The sequence below is a fragment of the Oncorhynchus kisutch genome, unplaced genomic scaffold, assembly GCF_002021735.2.
Source record: "Oncorhynchus kisutch isolate 150728-3 unplaced genomic scaffold, Okis_V2 Okis03b-Okis08b_hom, whole genome shotgun sequence".
NCBI lineage: Eukaryota > Metazoa > Chordata > Actinopteri > Salmoniformes > Salmonidae > Oncorhynchus > Oncorhynchus kisutch.
The window spans coordinates 6,876,650-6,898,909 of record NW_022261980.1 but is presented as its reverse complement, the minus strand read 5'-3'; the positions used below and the strand labels follow the sequence as shown (position 1 = coordinate 6,898,909).

The window sequence follows — 22,260 nt, the reverse complement described above, 5'->3', positions numbered from 1 at the left end:
AGTATAGAGGTAGGTGATAGTAGTAGTAGTAGAGGTGGTGATAGTAGTAGTAGTAGTAGAGGTGGTGATAGTAGTAGTAGTAGCGGTGGTGATAGTAGTAGAGGTGATGATAGTAGTAGTAGCGGTGGCGTGTCATGATAGTAGTAGTAGAGGTGATGATAGTAGTAGTAGAGGTGATGATAGTAGTAGTAGAGGTGATGATGGTAGTAGTAGAGGTGATGATAGTAGTAGTAGAGGTGATGATAGTAGTAGTAGAGGTGATGATAGTAGTAGTAGAGGTGATGATAGTAGTAGAGGTGATGATAGTAGTAGTAGAGGTGATGATAGTAGTAGTAGAGGTGGTGATAGTAGTAGTAGAGGTGTGATAGTAGTAGGTGGATAAGTAGCGGTGGCGGTGATCGGTGATATAGTAGTAGTAGAGGTGATGATAGTAGTAGTAGAGGTGATGATAGTAGTAGTAGAGGTGATGATAGTAGTAGTAGAGGTGATGATAGTAGTAGTAGAGGTGATGATAGTAGTAGTAGAGGTGATAGTAGTAGTAGCGGTGATAATAGTAGTAGCGGTGGTGATAGTAGTAGCGGTGGTGGTGATAGTAGTAGTAGCCGGTTGGGTGGTAATAGTAGTGGTGGTGATAGTAATAGTGGTGGTGGTGATAGTAGTAGTAGCGGTGTGATAGTAGTAGTAGCGGTGGTGATAGTGGTGTGGTGGTGATAGTAGTAGTAGCGGTGGTGATAGTGGTGGTGGTAGTGATAGTTGGTGGTGGTAGTGATAGTGGTGGTGGTAGTGGGTGATGGTGGTAGTAATAGTACAAAACAAGGAGAAGTACAAAAATAAATCTACAGAAGCACTAGCTTAACTTTGTGTGTACCACCTCTCTTCTCAACCTCTCAGGACGTAGACGCTGGAGCTCTGTCCTACACCTTGATGGGTCTGAAGAAGTTCACAGAGTACAGCATTAGAGTGGTGGCCTTCAACAAGCACGGTTCGGGAGTGTCCACAGGAGACATCACCGTCACCACCCTGTCTGATGGTAAGCAGGGGACAGATGAAGGAGCGGAACTCTTCCTCTCTCATAGGAGAAATGGGTAGATCACAACGGGCAGTCTTCTTTCTGAAGAGGAAGATGTTAAAGACCTGGTGTGTTAAGGTGATCTCTCTTGAGTTCTAAAGAGTAAAACACCTTGTTTTTACCCCTACAGTCCCCAGTGCCCCTCCTCAAAACCTCACTGTGGAAGTTCACAACTCAAAGGTAAGCACAAGTCAGCCACTTCTCTTTAGCACGCAGACACTCTCCCTACCTCTCAGGTGATGTGATAGCTGTGGGCCTAACCCTGTTTTTCCATGCCATTAGCTCTTGTCAGTGGGCTCAGCTCACACACAGACTGCTAGCGTTGTGCTTGAACCCTGTATCGATCCACCCAGCAAGCGGCTGGAGACTGGGCCTGTGAAGGCTTTCGTCTCTCTCTATCACAACTCCTACAGCCTCACACATCTAGAGGCTCATCTCACACAGGAAGGCTTTCTATCCAGCTCACTTGTGTCCGTTTGTGAATGAGCCAGGAGTCAGGAGCTCTTGCTGTTGCAGCACATGGAGATGTGTTAAACTGAGTGAGGACCTCTTGCTGCTTGGTGTATGTAGTACCACTATAGAGATGGGGTGTATTTAGTACCACTATAGAGATGGGGTGTATTTAGTACCACTATAGAGATGGGTGTATTTAGTACCACTATAGAGATGGGGTGTATTTAGTACCACTATAGAGATGGGGGGGGGGGGGTGTATTTAGTACCACTATAGAGATGGGGGGGGGGGGGGGGTGTATTTAGTACCACTATAGAGATGGGGTGTATTTAGTACCACTATAGAGATGGGGGTGTATTTAGTACCACTATAGAGATGGGGTGTATGTAGTACCACTATAGAGATGGGGTGTATTTAGTACCACTATAGAGATGGGGTGTATTTAGTACCACTATAGAGATGGGGGGGTGTATTTAGTACCACTATAGAGATGGGGGGGTGTATTTAGTACCACTATAGAGATGGGGGGGGTGTATTTAGTACCACTATAGAGATGGGGGGGTGTATTTAGTACCACTATAGAGATGGGGGGGTGTATTTAGTACCACTATAGAGATGGGGGGGTGTATTTAGTACCACTATAGAGATGGGGTGTATTTAGTACCACTATAGAGATGGGGTGTATTTAGTACCACTATAGAGATGGGGGGGGGTGTATTTAGTACCACTATAGAGATGGGGTGTATTTAGTACCACTATAGTAGCATGTATTTAGAAATGGATTCAGTCTGACTTGCATCTAGAACTGGTTTGTGACCTTATTTGTTCTGTTTACTGGTCAATCAGAGCAGGTTTTACTTTGTTCTTCCTTTGTCAGACTTGTCCTGTATGTTACTGTTTGATACCAGTAATGAATGGCCTTATATGGATGAATATCATTATAAAATACATTTCTAATTAGATTAAAACACAAAATGCAATTTGTCATTTTAATGGTTTAATTTGCTCTGTCCTGTGGGCCGTGTCAGTCAGCCAGGCCCGAGGGGTGAAAACTAACATACAAGGGGAAGTGTAGTCTCAACATGTGAACCACAACCCCCCCCCCTCAATTTAACTTGTATTTTAGAGAAGGGGGGAAGGGGTGAGGGGAAAGATTGTAGCTGAAATACGAACGCACTATAAGAAAATGGAAATGAACTAATTGAACACACTTAGCACAGATTTAATTAGTGCTGTTCCCCAACTCATGGATGTGTGTTAATGTTGGCACGCCTGTGTGTGTTTTTGTGTGTGTGTGTGAGCGACAGTGGGGTAGTGTTAATTAACTCCTCTCTCACGCTGAGTTCCCCCCACGCGTCCCTTCACACACACACACACACACACACACACACACACACACACACACACACACCCACCCAGCCTACAGTATCTCTCCTCCCTCCTTCCACACCATCCCACAGTGCACTGCAGGGCCTGCAGCTAAGGACCTGAATCTATCGCTCTCTCTCTCGCTGGGAGCCACTCCTCTCACCAGGGCTCCTCTCACCAGGGCTCCTCTCACCAGGGCTCCTCTCACCAGGGCTCCTCTCCTCCACTCTTTATTTATTATGAATGTCTTTATTTCCTCCTTTCTCCAACAAGACAGCCTGTTCTCTTCTCCTTCACCACTACATTACCCTCTAACATCAGTCTGCTTTAAGACTGGTGCAAGGCTTTGTGAGACTGGTATAAGACTGGTGTAAGGCTTTGTGAGGCTGGTATAAGACTGGTGTAAGGCTTTGTGAGGCTGGTATAAGACTGGTGCAAGGCTTTGTGAGGCTGGTATAAGACTGGTGTAAGGCTTTGTGAGACTGGTATAAGACTGGTGTAAGGCTTTGTGAGGCTGGTATAAGACTGGTGTAAGACTTTGTGAGGCTGGTATAAGACTGGTGCAAGGCTTTGTGAGGCTGGTATAAGACTGGTGTAAGGCTTTGTGAGGCTGGTATAAGACTGGTGTAAGGCTTTGTGAGGCTGGTATAAGACTGGTGTAAGGCTTTGTGAGGCTGGTATAAGACTGGTGCAAGGCTTTGTGAGGCTGGTATACGACTGGTGCAAGGCTTTGTGAGGCTGGTATACGACTGGTGCAAGGCTTTGTGAGGCTGGTATAAGTCTGGTGCAAGGATTTGTGAGGCTGGTATAAGACTGGTGCAAGGCTTTGTGAGGCTGGTATAAGACTGGTGCAAGGCTTTGTGAGGCTGGTATAAGACTGGTGCAAGGCTTTGTGAGGCCGGTATAAGTCTGGTGCAAGGCTTTGTGAGGCTGGTATAAGACTGGTGCAAGGATTTGTGAGGCCGGTATAAGGCTTTGTGAGGCTGGTATAAGACTGGTGCAAGGCTTTGTGAGGCTGGTATAAGACTGGTGCAAGGCTTTGTGAGGCTGGTATAAGACTGGTGCAAGGCTTTGTGAGGCCGGTGTAATGTCGCCTTTTGACCTTACACCAGACGTGGTCAGGTTAGCCCTGTGACGTCAATGTCACAGCGAGTGGTGTTACTGTGTATTGCCATAACCACCCACTCATTGCCCTGGTGTGATTTTATCTGCAAAGTCCTGTGGTTGTCATTCCACCTCTAAAGTCAATGGTGGCAGCTAGAGATGATTCAGTATTGTCCTTGGGTTGGGCTCGTATCCATTGCAATTCAGGAAGTGAAATGAAATTTGTGAATGGAAAAAGTTGACATTGAAAACAGTGGGTCAGTTTTCTGTGAATATGACCATTTCCCTGTGGTTCAGCAGTAGAAACTGTAACCGTGTCTTAGACTATGTACTCACTGTGTGTCGTTCCACCCCCCTACCCAGAGTATCATGGTCCGGTGGCAGCCCCCACCACCAGGCGCCCAGAACGGCGAGATTACTGGGTATAAGATCCGTTACCGGAAAGGAACGCGGAAGAGCGAGGCGGCAGAAACCACGGGAGGCACCCAGCTATTCCAACTCATCGACGGTAAGCTCTCCTATAATACCAAGTCACGTACTCTATCACGTACTCTATCGCGTACTCTATCACGTACTCATCACATGACTCATTGTGGAGTTGAATTAGTCATGCACATGCAATATCTTACATGGGAAATCATGTGATTATTGATTAGCGTGTACTAAAACAATCTAGTTTTCAGATAGGCCGAAGGCACTGTGGCTACTGCTGGTAGTTTAACTTTTGGAGCCAATTGGAAGTTTCTAAGTTGAATACTGTGGTCCCATAGGACCAGATGTTGTATCACTGGAGCACTTTTCATTTGAGCCTTTTGTCTGGCGTGTTGTTTGGAGTCATCATTTTCCTTCATCGTCTGTGTTACTTCAACATCTCACATCCAAACTGATATTATACCGTTACTGTAGTACAATAGATATCAGACTGTAGCGACGGCAATGAATATTACATGTTGTCTCAGCAACTTTTCTGGCCCCGTCTCACGCTGTGTGGTGCAGCATCAAAGAGAATACACACTTGAAAGTCAGACCCGATTTATATTTGGGGTGCAACAGGGGTGTTTGTTGGTTCAAAGGCTTTTAAGCTAGAGATTTTCTTTCTAGAGCCTTGGAGTCCTGGAGTGTCTGGGTGGTTTTCAGCAGTCTGCCTCAGGGACAGCCCGTAGTAGTGAAGGGAGAGACGACACGATTAGCATTTAGCGTCCAAACCGATAAATCCAATCCGATTCTTAAGAAAATGTTTGCACCAGTTAGCGCAGCTACATGTTCTTTAAAGACAGCGGGCGGTTCCCACCACTTTGAATTTCCAAAACACGCCCGTGGCGGTGATGTAGCCGACCCAGCAATGTGGCTGGGATGGTGGTCCAAGCAGGGATCCAGCTCCACTCCTCCAGGAGTGAACAGTGTCCTCTTTCTTCTCTGAGATTTCTATCGGGAACGGCTTGCTTGGGTTACATTCAAACTGCTCATGTGTAAATTCCCCCACAGACGCGTCGTGATCAATGGCAGAAGGTTCATCTCTATCAAACCCATTGGATTGGAAAGAGGAAAATGTTAATTGCGCCACGACGACGAGCTCTCTCTTGATCCCACCCCTGACAGAGTTATCGATTTTCCCTTCACACAAGCAAAGAAATATTGGACTTCCTCTTGAAATATTACGGCTTCAAATATTTAGTGTGTCTGCATGCCCAGCTCGATTGAGTGGTGGAGTGAGGGATGCACTGCTAGTACATCCTTTAAGAAGCCCACTGAAAGGAAAGTTTGGACAGTTTTCTAACTGCAGAAACTGATGGACCTAGCCTATGGCTGATTCTGCACACAAACCCAATTACATTTCTTGGTCTGCCTGTCAAAAGAGCGCACTACTTGTTCACTTCGCCTCAAACATTTCAAAGCACTTGATTGAGGGGGGAGTGAACAAGATGAGGGCGCACTTTGGGTAGAAGAGGGAGGAATGGAACTGGGCTTCCTGTCTGACTCTGACTGATTTTCTATCTGTGTGTTGTTGTGGTCAGGTCTAGAGCGGGGGACAGAGTACACGTTCAGAGTATCAGCCATCACAGTGAACGGCTCCGGGCCCGCCACAGAGTGGAGCACCGCAGAGACCTTCGAGAGCGACCTGGACGGTAAAACTTCCCTTAATACACTGACCAGTCAAATCCCTCTACCTCAGCCCTGATCCTTACCTCTTCCCTTAATACACTGACCAGTCAAATCCCTCTACCTCAGCCCTGATCCTTACCTCTTCCCTTAATACACTGACCAGTCAAATCCCTCTACCTCAGCCCTGATCCTTACCTCTTCCCTTAATACACTGACCAGTCAAATCCCTCTACCTCAGCCCTGATCCTTACCTCTTCCCTTAATACACTGACCAGTCAAATCCCTCTACCTCAGCCCTGATCCTTACCTCTTCCCTTAATTCACTGACCAGTCAAATCCCTCTACCCTCAGCCCTGATTCTTACCTCTCTTCCCTTAATACACTGACCAGTCAAATCCCTCTACCTCAGCCCTGATCCTTACCTCTTCCCTTAATACACTGACCAGTCAAATCCCTCTACCTCAGCCCTGATCCTTACCTCTTCCCTTAATACACTGACCAGTCAGATCCCTCTACCTCAGCCCTGATCCTTACCTCTTCCCTTAATACACTGACCAGTCAGATCCCTCTACCTCAGCCCTGATCCTTACCTCTTCCCTTAATACACTGACCAGTCAGATCCCTCTACCTCAGCCCTGATCCTTACCTCTTCCCTTAATACACTGACCAGTCAGATCCCTCTACCTCAGCCCTGATCCTTACCTCTTCCCTTAATACACTGACCAGTCAGATCCCTCTACCTCAGCCCTGATCCTTACCTCTTCCCTTAATACACTGACCAGTCAAATCCCTCTACCTCAGCCCTGATCCTTACCTCTTCCCTTAATACACTGACCAGTCAGATCCCTCTACCTCAGCCCTGATCCTTACCTCTTCCCTTATACACTGACCAGTCAAATCCCTCTACCTCAGCCCTGATCCTTACCTCTTCCCTTAATACCACTGACCAGTCAGATCCCTCTACCTCAGCCCTGATCCTTACCTCTTCCCTTAATTCACTGACCAGTCAAATCCTCTACCTCAGCCCTGATTCTTACCTCTCTTCCCTTAATACACTGACCAGTCAAATCCCTCTACCTCAGCCCTGATCCTTACCTCTTCCCTTAATACACTGACCAGTCAAATCCCTCTACCTCAGCCCTGATCCTTACCTCTTCCCTTAATACACTGACCAGTCAGATCCCTCTACCTCAGCCCTGATCCTTACCTCTTCCCTTAATTCACTGACCAGTCAAATCCCTCTACCTCAGCCCTGATTCTTACCTCTCTTCCCTTAATACACTGACCAGTCAAATCCCTCTACCTCAGCCCTGATCCTTACCTCTTCCCTTAATACACTGACCAGTCAAATCCCTCTACTTCAGCCCTGATCCTTACCTCTTCCCTTAATACACTGACCAGTCAGATCCCTCTACCTCAGCCCTGATCCTTACCTCTTCCCTTAATACACTGACCAGTCAAATCCCTCTACCTCAGCCCTGATCCTTACCTCTCTTCCCTTAATACACTGACCAGTCAAATCCCTCTACCTCAGCCCTGATCCTTACCTCTTCCCTTAATACACTGACCAGTCAGATCCCTCTACCTCAGCCCTGATCCTTACCTCTTCCCTTAATACACTGACCAGTCAGATCCCTCTACCTCAGCCCTGATCCTTTCCTCTTCCCTTAATACACTGACCAGTCAGATCCCTCTACCTCAGCCCTGATCCTTACCTCTTCCCTTAATACACTGACCAGTCAAATCCCTCTACCTCAGCCCTGATCCTTACCTCTTCCCTTAATTCACTGACCAGTCAAATCCCTCTACCTCAGCCCTGATTCTTACCTCTCTTCCCTTAATACACTGACCAGTCAAATCCCTCTACCTCAGCCCTGATCCTTACCTCTTCCCTTAATACACTGACCAGTCAAATCCCTCTACCTCAGCCCTGATCCTTACCTCTTCCCTTAATACACTGACCAGTCAGATCCCTCTACCTCAGCCCTGATCTTGACTACTTTCACTAGTCTGAATTGTTCAGGGCCAACATGTTTTGTTTACTTGTTGGTTTATCAGCATCATAAATACCTTCAAACCCTCTTTTAATGTGGTCTCACCTTTATATTTATGGTTTAGTTTTAATGTATTTTATTGTCTTGATTCTAGTCTAAAGTATATGGAGTGTTTAATATTTATTGTGTTTAATTTCTTTATTGTGTTGTAATTTGATATAAGTTTGATCTCCTGAGTTTTCCTCCCTCCAGAGTCCAGGGTGCCAGACATCCCCAGCTCGCTACATGTGCGCCCGCTGGTCAACAGCATCGTGGTGAGCTGGACGCCGCCGGAGAACCAGGACATGGTGGTACGAGGCTACACCATCGGCTACGGCATCGGCAGCCCCCACGCCCAGACCATCAAGGTGGACTACAAGCAGCGCTACTACAGCATTGAGAACCTAGGTGAGCACACCCTGTTGTTGCCCTCTGGGTTGTTGCCCTCTGGGTTGTTGCCCTCTGGGTTGTTGCCCTCTGGGTTGTTGCCCTCTGGGTTGTTGCCCTCTGGGTTGTTGCCCTCTGGGTTGTTGCCCTCTGGGTTGTTGCCCTCTGGGTTGTTGCCGTCATTGTTGATAGTGTGTTGTTGTGGAGCCATGTTCTTGATGCATGACTGTGAACAGTCTTTGACTGCATGGCTGGCTGTGCTTCATGGTGTCCTGTAGCCTACTGTAATTACAACATGGTTTGGGGGGACCACTATGATAATGTTGCATAATTTAGCTTTTCATTAAAACCCCAACGAGAGAATGGGTTTCAATATACACCTTTTGTCAAGATGATGAATATCCTGATCCTATGAGGAGAGGGTCTCAGGAGTCTGGACTTGATTAGCTACATTATTTCATAATGCGCTCTCTCTCCCCCTCCGTCTCGCCCCTCTTTCTCCCTCTCTCTCCCTGGCCCTCTTTCTCCCTCTCTCTCCCTGGCCCTCTTTCTCTCTCCCTGGCCCTCTTTCTCTCTCCCTGGCCCTCTTTCTCTCTCCCTGGCCCTCTTTCTCTCTCCCTGGCCCTCTTTCTCTCTCCCTGGCCCTCTTTCTCTCTCCCTGGCCCTCTTTCTCCCTCTCACCCTGGCCCTCTTTCTCCCTCTCTCTCCCTGGCCCTCTTTCCTCTCTCCCTGGCCCTCTTTCTCTCTCTCTGGCCCTCTTTCTCTCTCTCTCTCCCTGGCCCTCTTTCTCCCTCTCACCCTGGCCCTCTTTCTCCCTCTCTCTCCCTGGCCCTCTTTCTCCCTCTCTCTCCCTGGCCCTCTCTCTCCCTCTCTCTCCCTGGCCCTCTCTCTCCCTCTCTCCCCCTGGCCCTCTCTCCCCCTGGCCCTCTCTCCCCCTGGCCCTCTCTCCCCCTGGCCCTCTCTCCCCCTGGCCCTCTCTCCCCCTGGCCCTCTCTCTCCCTGGCCCTCTCTCTCCCTGGCCCTCTCTCTCCCTGGCCCTCTCTCTCCCTGGCCCTCTCTCTCCCTGGCCCTCTCTCTCCCTGGCCCTCTCTCTCCCTGGCCCTCTCTCTCCCTGGCCCTCTCTCTCCCTGGCCCTCTCTCTCCCTGGCCCTCTCTCTCCCTGGCCCTCTCTCTCCCTGGCCCTCTCTCTCCCTGGCCCTCTCCTTCCCTCAGACCCCAGCTCCCACTATGTGATAACCCTGAAGGCCTTCAACAACGTGGGGGAGGGGATCCCTGTATACGAGAGCGCCATCACCAGGCCACAGTCAGGTAGGACACCTACACAATACCCCTACACCCTGAATACTGGAGTAATGGAATGGTCTCATGGACACACCCTAAATAGCCTTACCAATGAGATGGTCACTAATACCCTCCATACTGGACCGGTGAAATGGTCTCATGGACACACCCTAAATAGCCTTACCAATGAGATGGTCACTAATACCCTCCATACTGGACCGGTGAAATGGTCTTTTAATGGAGAAATGGTTTCATCCATAAAAACGTATGCTGGTGTCATTTCTGTTTGCTGCCATATTTCAGTGGGGAGTGAAGTCATTTAACTCCCTTAAAGAAGGAATCTGACTGTAGTCTTTGACCAATGTTACATCACCACCACCATCATCATCATCATCAATAAATATACCCTGACGCGGCTTGACTCTAAATAACTTCAGAGATAAACTTACTAAAACCTAATGTGTTTTTTATTTGACCAACTAGAGCCTTGACTTTATATTAGACATTATTCCTCCTGCATTCATATGGTGCAGTTTACCTTCCATCAGACCTGATCGTTAGAATCAACTTGTCAGAGAGCATCTCTGACCTGCCATTCTCTCTGTGGTAATTGACTTTCCCTTTGTCACAAATATCACTGCACAAAACAAGTGGTCCCGGCTCATCTTAGGCCTGTCTCCCAGAGAATAATAAGGAAATATCCTCCAATCCAGATTTCTCTAATCTGAGGACAGCTACTCAGACAATTAGCTGATATTTAGGTCACAATACCAAATGCCAACAATTGAACACAAAGTATGAATTGCTAGCAGGAAGTCGCTGCTCAACATAGCTCTGTAGATTATGCCGCATTTTTTGACACCCGTAAGATGAGGGAACTAGGAGTGTAGGCTGTACCCTGTGTCGAGGCACCCCCAGGGAACTCTGAGTGATGGCTGAAACCCATGTCGACTTTAAGCCAACCCCTCGTCACCCCCCTCTCTGTTTTGATGAGCCAGTTTGTCTGTACTTGCACTCCGCTATCCCAGCATGCACTGCTGTGCAGGGACAGGATACCGGATGACTGAAATGGCATCAACATGCTGCAGGGGGGCAATCCACACACACACACACAGGCACACACACACACACACACACACATACACACACAGGCACACACACACACAGGCATACACGCACACAGAACACACAGACATACATACATAGCACTGTGCAGAAGCGCGCACGCACACGCACACACCCCTGCTGTGGCTTTGGCAACCCTCTGTCAGATCCAGCTCTCCTCTCAACACAGAACCAAAGCCCTCCAATACAGTCTGCAGTTTGAATACACCAGTGAGTTGCTCCACAAGCATGTTCATTGGATGAAAAAGTTTGGAATAAAAGACTGGTTGACCTAGATAATGTTTTGACTTAAAAGAAGTTGGGAGAAATCTAGGAGTGTTGTTTAGGGACTGATGTATTATAGTAAATATCCAGTGGGAAGATAACCTTGGTGCAAAACATATGCAAGACTGACTTGAAAAGGAGATTTTCAAACTCAATGTGACTTTCCTTTATAAAGCATAAATCAAACCAAAGCAGAATAAAAACCTTCTCCTATATGTGGCATCTGATAACTGACTGAAATGCATGGAGGGGGGGGTTCTTTTTGACAGGTAGGAACATTTCATTCAGAGCACTGTAGGCTACTAAACCCAGGCTGGTACAGACTACTGCTGCAGACACAGTTCTCAGAGTGAAAAACAGATGCCATTTCCATGCCACCTAAAACCACACCGTGTTTCCAGGACCACCTCCATGCTTCCTAGAAAGAGAGAGAGAGACACACACACACACACACAAAATGGAGCGGGGAGGAGAGAGGGAGCTGGATAGAGTGGGGGTGAGTTTGGGGGAGGTAGGCTACACCAGATGACCAGAGATTTTTCTAATTACCACTGGACCCTGGTCAAAATCTGGTGTCCAGGGCTGGCGCAGAGCATGGCGTAACATAGCTAGCAGCGAAGCCTGGCCAGTCCGCTCATTGCTGCCATCTTGAAGCGTTTGGTTGGCATTGTGGCGACTTGAGCCAGGGAACCACTTGTTACTGCCTCTCTCACAACACCAGTGTTTACCATGCGTCCATAATGAGTACACACACACCTCAGCAACCCCCTGGAGGACATTGTAGTGAGGGAAGCAGGTGGATGGACATGTGCTCACAGTGGCTAACTGTGTTTAGTTACATAACAGAGGTATCCTCCATCTGTCAAGAGATGTGACCAGGGTAACATTCTTTAGGGAGGTATCCTCCATCTGTCAAGAGACGTAACCAGGGTAACATTCTTTAGGGAGTTATCCTCCATCTTTAAAGAGACGTGACCAGGGTAACATTCAGTAGAGAGGTATCCTCCATCTGTCAAGAGACATGACCAGGGTAACATTCAGTAGAGAGGTATCCTCCATCTGTCAAGAGACGTGACCAGGGTAACATTCAGTAGAGAGGTATCCTCCATCTGTCAATAGACGTGACCAGGGTAACATTCAGTAGAGGTATCCTCCATCTGTCAAGAGACGTGACCAGGGTAACATTCAGTAGAGAGGTATCCTCCATCTGTCAAGAGACGTGACCAGGGTAACATTCAGTAGGGAGGTATCCTCCATCTGTAAAGAGACGTGACCAGGGTAACATTCAGTAGGGAGTTATCCTCCATCTTTAAAGAGACGTGACCAGGGTAACATTCAGTAGAGAGGTATCCTCCATCTGTCAATAGACGTGACCAGGGTAACATTCAGTAGAGAGCATCTCCATCTAGAAGAGACGTGACCAGGGTAGCATTCTTTAGGGAGGTATCCTCCATCTGTAAAAAGACGTGACCAGGGTAACATTCAGTAGGGAGTTATCCTCCATCTTTAAAGAGACGTGACCAGGGTAACATTCAGTAGAGAGGTATCCTCCATCTGTAAAGAGACGTGACCAGGGTAACATTCAGTAGAGAGGTATCCTCCATCTGTAAAAAGACGTGACCAGGGTAACATTCAGTAGGGAGTTATCCTCCATCTTTAAAGAGACGTGACCAGGGTAACATTCAGTAGAGAGGTATCCTCCATCTGTAAAGAGACGTGACCAGGGTAACATTCAGTAGGGAGGTATCCTCCATCTAGAAGAGACGTGACCAGGGTAACATTCAGTAGAGAGGTATCCTCCATCTGTAAAGAGACGTGACCAGGGTAACATTCAGTAGGGAGGTATCCTCCATCTGTAAAGAGACGTGACCAGGGTAACATTCAATAGGGAGGTATCCTCCATCTGTAAAGAGACGTGACCAGGATAACATTCAATAGGGAGCAACTATATCATTAAGTAACACAGACATAGATGATGCTAATCAATCCCAGATAGAACAGACATCACTAATTTAATCAATCCCAGATAGAACAGACATCACTAATCTAATCAATCCCAGATAGATCAGACATCACTAATCAATCCCAGATCAGACCATAATTTATCTAATCAATCCCAGATAGATCAAGCATCACCACATTATTCATAGGTAAAGACCAAGTCAATCCATTTGAAGTTGTCAAAACTCCCTTTCATTGGCGTTTAATATCCCTCGCCCTTGACACACGAGATCCGCTGATAGGCTACATGAGCAACAATGAACAGATGAATAATTCCCACATTTCACTTCTTACATGCATAGAGTTTGAACACAGCGTCAGTGTAGGGCTTTCCTTGTGAGTGACATGGCTGTATATACAGTCCTATTGTGATTCAGCTATAGTAAATGTTCTGTTGCAATGCTGCATACAGTAGTATTTCTATTCAGAGACACTGTAAAGTAGTGCCTGTATTCACAGAGACACTGTAAAGTAGTGCCTGTATTCACAGAGACACTGTAAAGTAGTGCCTGTATTCACAGAGACACTGTAAAGTAGTGCCTGTATTCACAGAGACACTGTAAAGTAGTGCCTGTATTCACAGAGACACTGTAAAGTAGTGCCTGTATTCACAGAGACACTGTAAAGTAGTGCCTGTTCAGAGACACTGTAAAGTAGTGCCTGTATTCACAGAGACACTGTAAAGTAGTGCCTGTATTCACAGAGACACTGTAAAGTAATGCCTGTATTCACAGAGACACTGTAAAGTGGTGCCTGTATTCACAGAGACACTGTAAAGTAGTGCCTGTATTCACAGAGACACTGTAAAGTAGTGCCTGTATTCACAGATACACTGTAAAGTAGTGCCTGCATTCAGAGACACTGTAAAGTAGTGCCTGCATTCAGAGACACTGTAAAGTAGTGCCTGTATTCACAGATACACTGTAAAGTAGTGCCTGTTCAGAGACACTGTAAAGTAGTGCCTGCATTCAGAGACACTGTAAAGTAGTGCCTGCATTCAGAGACACTGTAAAGTAGTGCCTGTATTCAGAGACACTGTAAAGTAGTGCCTGCATTCAGAGACACTGTAAAGTAGTGCCTGCATTCAGAGACACTGTAAAGTAGTGCCTGCATTCAGAGACACTGTAAAGTAGTGCCTGTATTCACAGATACACTGTAAAGTAGGACCTGCATTCAGAGACACTGTAAAGTAGTGCCTGCATTCAGAGACACTGTAAAGTAGTGCCTGCATTCAGAGACACTGTAAAGTAGTGCCTGTATTCACAGAGACACTGTAAAGTAGGACCTGCATTCAGAGACACTGTAAAGTAGTGCCCCGTTTTCAGTCACTGTTTAGCCTTGCAGTCAGAGACATTATTATCAATAATGAAAGAAATCAGTCTTCTTTAAAGGTGTGGTAAGTCAGTATGGTATTTGTATTTTTGATCTTGTTGTTCTGTTGCACTGTTGTCTTTCCCCAAAAAATTCTGAAGCCATGTGGCTAAATGTTACTCTGTTGACCTTTACTAGAGATTACTCTGTTGACCTTTACTAGAGATTACTCTGTTGACCTTTACTAGAGATTACTCTGTTGACCTTTACTAGAGATTACTCTGTTGACCTTTACTAGAGATTACTCTGTTGACCTTTACTAGAGATTACTCTGTTGACCTTTACTAGAGATTACTCTGTTGCACGTTCCTTCTAGTTGTAGCTTTCCTTTGAGTGATTATCCATCTTTACTTAGTGTTGATAATGTGAGTTGATTATGTTGAACACAACAGCCCTGGATCAAATCCGTGACAACAAATCGGTATTTGACCCAAGTCTGATCGACAACAGCCCTTGTATAGACAGTAGAAAACCTTGATGTAGCCAATAGCCATGTCTGTTGATCTAATAGAATTTTCTCTTTCTCTTCACCCTTCCCAATCCCCTCTCCTCCTCCCTCATTTGAATAACTCATTAACATATTTTCTACCCTTCTTCGTAACCCCTCCCTCTCTCTCTACACCCCGCCACCCCGTTTCATTTGGACCGTTCTTGCTTTTTCTTTTTCTTTTGACCTCGCCACAAAACACACTTTTTGGTTTGTAATTTCTTCCCTCTTTTCCACCATGTTCTGTTTGCCATCTGTTGTGAACCTGGTGTGTTGGTAACTGCTGGCAGACCCCATAGACCCTGATGTTGATTTGTATGAACTCTTCCATGCGCCATACACACCAGTACCAGACCCCACCCCCATGCTACCTCCCGTGGGCGTACAGGCCTCGGTGCTCAGCCACGACACCATCAAGGTGACCTGGGCCGACAACTCTCTGCCCAAGAACCAGAAGATCACGGACGCACGCTACTACACGGTGCGCTGGAAGACCAACATCCCCGCCAACACCAAGCTCAAGGTACGGTCACGGGGACGCAGCAGCATGGCCCGCAGGGCCCCGTTCAAAACAGCACAGCTTTATTATTCCCTCACGGTTCATTTTAAAGTAGAAGGTGTCATCAGAGCACAGCATAGTATATGTATTCTACCACTATGCCATTCTAATCATCAGTGTGTTCAGCTATCCCACTAGCAGGGTGATGAATCAATGTGAAGTAATCCCACCCACTAATTACATGAGGTTCAAACGTCTCTCAGTCCTTCCCATCTACATTCCACAGTCCTTCTCATATACATGCCACAGTCCTTCCCCATCTACATGCCACAGTCCTTCCCCATCTACATGCCACAGTCCTTCCCCATCTACGTGCCACAGTCCTTCCCCATCTACGTGCCACAGTCCTTCCCCATCTACATTCCACAGTCCTTCTCATATACATGCCACAGTCCTTCCCCATCTACGTGCCACAGTCCTTCCCCATCTACATGCCACAGTCCTTCCCCATCTACATGCCACAGTCCTTCCCCATCTACATGCCACAGGCCTTCCCCATCTACATGCCACAGGCCTTCCCCATCTACATGCCACAGGCCTTCCCCATCTACATGCCACAGGCCTTCCCCATCTACATGCCACAGGCCTTCCCCATCTACATGCCACAGGCCTTCCCCATCTACATGCCACAGGCCTTCCCCATCTACATGCCACAGGCCTTCCCCATCTACATGCCACAGGCCTTCCCCATCTACATGCCACAGGCCTTCCCCATCTACATGCCACAGGCCTTCCCCATCTACATGCCACAGTCCTTCCCCATCTACATGCCACAGTCCTTCCCCATCTACATGCCACAGTCCTTCCCCATCTACATGCCACAGTCCTTCCCCATCTACATGCCACAGTCCTTCCCCATCTACATGCCACAGTCCTTCCCCATCTACATGCCACAGTCCTTCCCCATCTACATGCCACAGTCCTTCCCCATCTACATGCCACAGGCCTTCCCCATCTACATGCCACAGGCCTTCCCCATCTACATTCCACAGTCCTTCCCCATCTACATGCCACAGTCCTTCCCCATCTACATGCCACAGGCCTTCCACATCTACATTCCACAGTCCTTCCCCATCTACATTCCACAGGCCTTCCCCATCTACATGCTACACAACAGAGATGTTCAGCACTAACGTTTATAGTCTCTCTGAAAAAGGGAATATCTTTAACAAATAAATTGCATTGATTGCACTGTCATTAGTCAGTGTACTGCATTCACTCAGGTTGTGAATGTGGCATAGTATGGTATACAACACAGAAAGACAAACCCTTCAACTAGGTGTAAGAGATGCTATAGCATCCTGCCCTAGCTCAATTAAGATCTACTTATCTCCCTCAACAAGATTAGGTGTGTGGTGGGGGGTCAGAATACGAATAACGGCTGTGTTGTTTCATAGGTGGTTAAACAAGGACAAGGACAAGACAGAGGTCTGGGGAATGGGGGCCTGACAGTGCATTCTGAGTACAGACTGTTCATACAACACATATTCTGATTCAGCAGTTAGTCAATCCCTATTCTGAACATAGAGACTGCTGTATCCATCACCTAACATGGGACTGTCAAGATTCAGAATTTAAAAAATCGTTATTTAACTAGGCAAGTCGGTTAAGAACAAATTCTTATTTACAATGACGGCCTACCAGGGAACAGTGGGTTAATTGCCTTGTTTTGGGGCAGAACGACAGATTTTTACCTTGTCAGGTCAGGGATTCGATCCAGTAACCTTTAGGTTACTCTCTAACCACAAGGCTACCTGCCTCCCCCCAACACAGAGGTGCTAAAAGGCTAGTCTGGTTATTGAAAGCGGATGTAGATGCTAAAAGGCTAGTCTGGTTATTGAAAGCGGATGTAGATGCTAAAAGGCTAGTCTGGTTATTGAAAGCGGATGTAGATGCTAAAAGGCTAGTCTGGAGCGACTGCAGTCACTGTTAGCGCAATGCAACACATTTAGGACAATGATGTGTGATGTTGATGCTAATTAGGGGTTGGGGTCAATTGCATTTCAATTCGGTCTATCCAGGAAGTGAATTGAATTTGAGAATTGCTAAAAATCCAGTCAAAATAAATGGCGATTTTCAAGTCTGAAATTATAATTTTGAATCATCTCCTGAATTGGCTGGATTGAAATGGAATTGACCCCAAACCTGTTAGTCACCCTGTGTTGTTTTGTAGAAAGGCATTGTTCACACTGGACAATTACTCTCACCTTGTTGTGCTCGTCCCAGCTGTCAGAAATGCCTTCCTGTTTCTCTCACACACACACACACACACACACACACACACACACACACACACACACACACACACACACACACACACACACAGCGTGTACCTACATTATTGAACAGATGGCTCCTCTCCACTCAACTAAAAGGATAGGATGTTTTTCTCTCTGTGACATCCTGGATGACAGATTTGTCTTGTTTAGTACACTACAGGACGTGGCTAGCATCACTGGGACAGGCTATTTAGAAAGCTAGGACCTGAACTAGCCTTCACCAGGAGAGACTGACTACCCAGGGTCTAGATTAGACTGCTGGGCGTAGTGAGGAAATGGGCGTAGTAAAGTGATCAGAAGTATTTTCATCGCTGCATGTCATCTAGTCTTTATTCAAACGGTGTCCACTGTTTTCATGTTATACCAACTACGTTTCAGCTGTTATTTTGGAATAAATAGCCTTCATTTAGTTTATCCGGCATTTCTTTATGTACAGAACGTATTCACACCCCTTGACTTACTCCACATTTTGTTGTTACAGCCTGAATTCAAAATTGATAAAATATATATATATATATTTTTATTTTTATTTTTATACATACTACCCCATAATGACAAAGTGAAAACGGGTTTTTAGAAATGTTGCTTACATTTACATTAGTATTCACACCCCTGAGTCAGTACTTTTGTAGTATCACCTTTGGCAGTGATTACAGCTGTGAGTGTTTCTGGGTAAGTCTAAGAGCTTTCCACACGTGGATTGTATAACATTTACCCATGTATTCTTTTCAAAATTCTTCAAGCTTTGTCAAATTGGTTGTTGATCATTGCTAGACAACCATTTTCAGGTCTTGCCATTAGATTTTTAAGTACTTTAGATTTAAGTCAAAACTGCAACTCGGCCATTCGGGAACATTAACAGTCTTCTTAGTAAGCAACTCCAGTGTAGATTTGGCCTTGTGTTTTATGGTATTGTCCTGCTGAAAGGTGAGTTCATCTCCCAGTGTCTGTTGGAAAGCAGGCTGAACCAGGTTTTCCTCTAGAATTTTGCTTGTGCTTAGCTTCATTCAGTTTCTTTTTTTTATCCTGAAAAACTTCCCAGCCCTTTAACAATTACTAGCATACCCATAACATGATGCAGCCACCACTATGCTTGAAAATATGTAGAGTGGTACTCAAATATGTTTGTGGCAAATCCAATACAATGTTTTGGATTATTTCTATTCTGTATAGGCTTCCTTCTTTTCACTCTGTTATTTAGGTTAGTAGTGTGGAGTAACTACAACGTTGTTGATCCATCCTCAGTTTTCTCCTATCACAGCCATTAAAACTCTGTTACTGTTTTAGAGTCACCATTGTCATGGTGAAATCCCTGAGCAGTTTCCTTCGTCTCCGGCAACTGAGTTAGGAAGGACGCCTGTATCTTTGTAGTGACTGGGTGTATTGATACACGATCCGAAGTGTAATTAATAACTTCACCATGCTCAAAGGGATATTCAATATATTTTTTTTCCTTTTTTTTATTTACCCATCTACCAATAGGTGCCCTTCTTTGCGAGGCATTGGAAAACCTCCCTGGTCTTTGTGGTTGAATCTGTGTTTGAAATTCACTGCCGACCTGAGGGACCTTACAGATAATTGTATCTTTCGGGTACAGAGATGAGGGACCTTACAATTATCTGTAAAGTCCCTCTGTACCTCACACATACAGATAATTGTATGTGTGGGGTACAGAGATGAGGGACCTTACAGATCATTGTATGTGTGGGGCACAGAGATGAGGGACTTATTAACAGATAATTGTATGTGTGGGGTACAGAGATGAGGGACTTATTAACAGATCATTGTATGTGTGGGGTACAGAGATGAGGGACTTATTAACAGATCATTGTATGTGTGGGGTACAGAGATGAGGGACCTTACAGATCATTGTATGTGTGGGGTACAGAGATGAGGGACCTTACAGATCATTGTATGTGTGGGGTACAGAGATGAGGGACCTTACAGATCATTGTATGTGTGGGGTACAGAGATGAGGGACCTTACAGATAATTGTATGTGTGGGGTACAGAGATGAGGGACTTATTAACAGATCATTGTATGTGTGGGGTACAGAGATGAGGGACTTATTAACAGATCATTGTATGTGTGGGGTACAGAGATGAGGGACTTATTAACAGATCATTGTATGTGTGGGGTACAGAGATGAGGGACCTTACAGATCATTGTATGTGTGGGGTACAGAGATGAGGGACCTTACAGATCATTGTATGTGTGGGGTACAGAGATGAGGGACCTTACAGATAATTGTATGTGTGGGGTACAGAGATGAGGGACTTATTAACAGATAATTGTATGTGTGGGGTACAGAGATGAGGGACTTATTAACAGATAATTGTATGTGTGGGGTACAGAGATGAGGTAATCATTAAACAATCATGTTAGACACTCTTATTACACACAGTGAGTCCTTTCAACTTGTGTGACTTATTAAGCACATTTTTACTCCTAAACTTATTTAGGCTTTCCATAACAAAGACATTGAATACTTAGACTTTCAAGCTTTCAGCTTTTCATTTAATGAATTTGTACTTTGACATTATGGGTTGGAAACACTCTGGTGGGTTTGGTCAGTGACAAAACGTCTCAATGGAATCCATGTTAAATTCCGTCTGTAACAGCAGAATGTGGAGCAGTCCAGGGGTGTGAATACTGTGAAGGCCCTGTATTATTCATGGCTGTTTATTTTAAAGATGCATGGAGCAGGTTTCTGCTTTGAAGCACTATGGTTCTGTTGGTCTTGAGGGCCACTTTGTGGTCAAAGTCTGTACCTTCCATTATGAACTGGTTTTGTGTTTGTGTGTTTGTGTGTTTGTGTGTTTGTGTGTGTGTGTGTGTGTGTGTGTGTGTGTGTGTGTGTGTGTGTGTGTGTGTGTGTGTGTGTGTGTGTGTGTGTGTGTGTGTGTGTGTGTGTGTGTGTGTGTGTGTGTGTGTGTGTGTGTGTGTGTGTGTGTGTGTGTGTGTGTGTGTGTGTGTGTGTGTGTGTGTGTGTGTGTGTGTGTGTGTGTGTGTGTGTGTGTGTGTGTGTGTGTGCCTGCCTGTGTGCCTGCCTGTGTGTGTGCCTGCGTGTGTGCGTGCCTGCGTGTGTGCGTGCGTGCCTGCGTGCGTGCGTGCCTGCGTGCGTGTGTGCCTGCGTGCGTGTGTGCCTGCGTGCGTGTGTGCCTGCGTGCGTGTGTGCCTGCGTGCGTGTGTGCCTGCGTGCGTGTGTGCCTGCGTGCGTGTGTGCCTGCGTGTGTGTGTGCCTGCGTGTGTGTGTGCCTGCGTGTGTGTGTTTTCAGACGGCCAACACCACCAACCTGAGCCACATGGTGACGGGCCTGAAGCCCAACACGCTCTATGAGTTCTCTGTCATGGTGACCAAGGGCCGGAGGACCAGCACCTGGAGCATGACGGCCCAGGGAACCACCTTTGAGACCAGTAAGAGCACACATACACAGGCATACCGAGTACATACACACACACACACACGAAAGCATCTTCAGTGAAGTTTGTGTCTTTTAACATGACTACACAGAATATCCTGGTTCTGTCAAAGCTGATTGTCGTGGGTGTTTGTCATTGACTGCTTTTCTCTGATATGCGGCAGGTTTCCTAGTGATTAGAGCATTGGGTCAGTAACCTATAGGTTGCTAGTTCGTGTCCCAGAGAGAAAGAAAATCAGCAAATCTGCCCTTGAGCAAGGCACTTACCCCTAATTGCTCCTGGGTCGCCGGCAATAATGTCTGATTCCATGCCGTGACCCTACTCTCTGAGGGTGTCTCAGGGGAGTGGGATATGCAAAAAATACTTTTCCATTTCAGGTTACACCCACTGGTACAGGTTACACCCACTGGTACAGGTTACAGCCACTGGTACAGGTTACAGCCACTGGTACAGGTTACAGCCACTGGTACAGGTTACAGCCACTGGTACAGGTTACAGCCACTGGTACAGGTTACAGCCACTGGTACAGGTTACAGCCACTGGTACAGGTTACACCCACTGGTACAGGTTACACCCACTGGTACAGGTTACACCCACTGGTACAGGTTACAGCCACTGGTACAGGTTACAGCCACTGGTACAGGTTACAGCCACTGGTACAGGTTACAGCCACTGGTACAGGTTACAGCCACTGGTACAGGTTACAGCCACTGGTACAGGTTACAGCCACTGGTACAGGTTACAGCCACTGGTACAGGTTACAGCCACTGGTACAGGTTACACCCACTGGTCCAGGTTACACCCACTGGTCCAGGTTACACCCACTGGTCCAGGTTACACCCACTGGTCCAGGTTACACCCACTGGTACAGGTTACAGCCACTGGTACAGGTTACAGCCACTGGTACAGGTTACACCCACTGGTACAGGTTACAGCCACTGGTACAGGTTACA

General features: G+C 46.5%; 1 protein-coding gene across 1 annotated transcript in view; it reads left to right on the top strand.

Moving 5' to 3' along the window:
- Window positions 1–883: 883 nt before the first annotated feature.
- Window positions 884–22,260, top strand: part of LOC116359656 (neogenin-like) — a 34,974-nt gene continuing 13,597 nt past the window's right edge. The window contains exons 1-8 of the mRNA XM_031812829.1: window positions 884–1,030; window positions 1,200–1,249; window positions 4,358–4,502; window positions 6,010–6,120; window positions 8,344–8,538; window positions 9,730–9,825; window positions 15,337–15,569; window positions 21,163–21,301. Of these exons, the coding sequence (XP_031668689.1) occupies window positions 925–1,030; window positions 1,200–1,249; window positions 4,358–4,502; window positions 6,010–6,120; window positions 8,344–8,538; window positions 9,730–9,825; window positions 15,337–15,569; window positions 21,163–21,301 (1,075 nt within the window). The 5' untranslated portion in view covers window positions 884–924. The remainder of the gene's footprint in view (window positions 1,031–1,199; window positions 1,250–4,357; window positions 4,503–6,009; window positions 6,121–8,343; window positions 8,539–9,729; window positions 9,826–15,336; window positions 15,570–21,162; window positions 21,302–22,260) is intronic.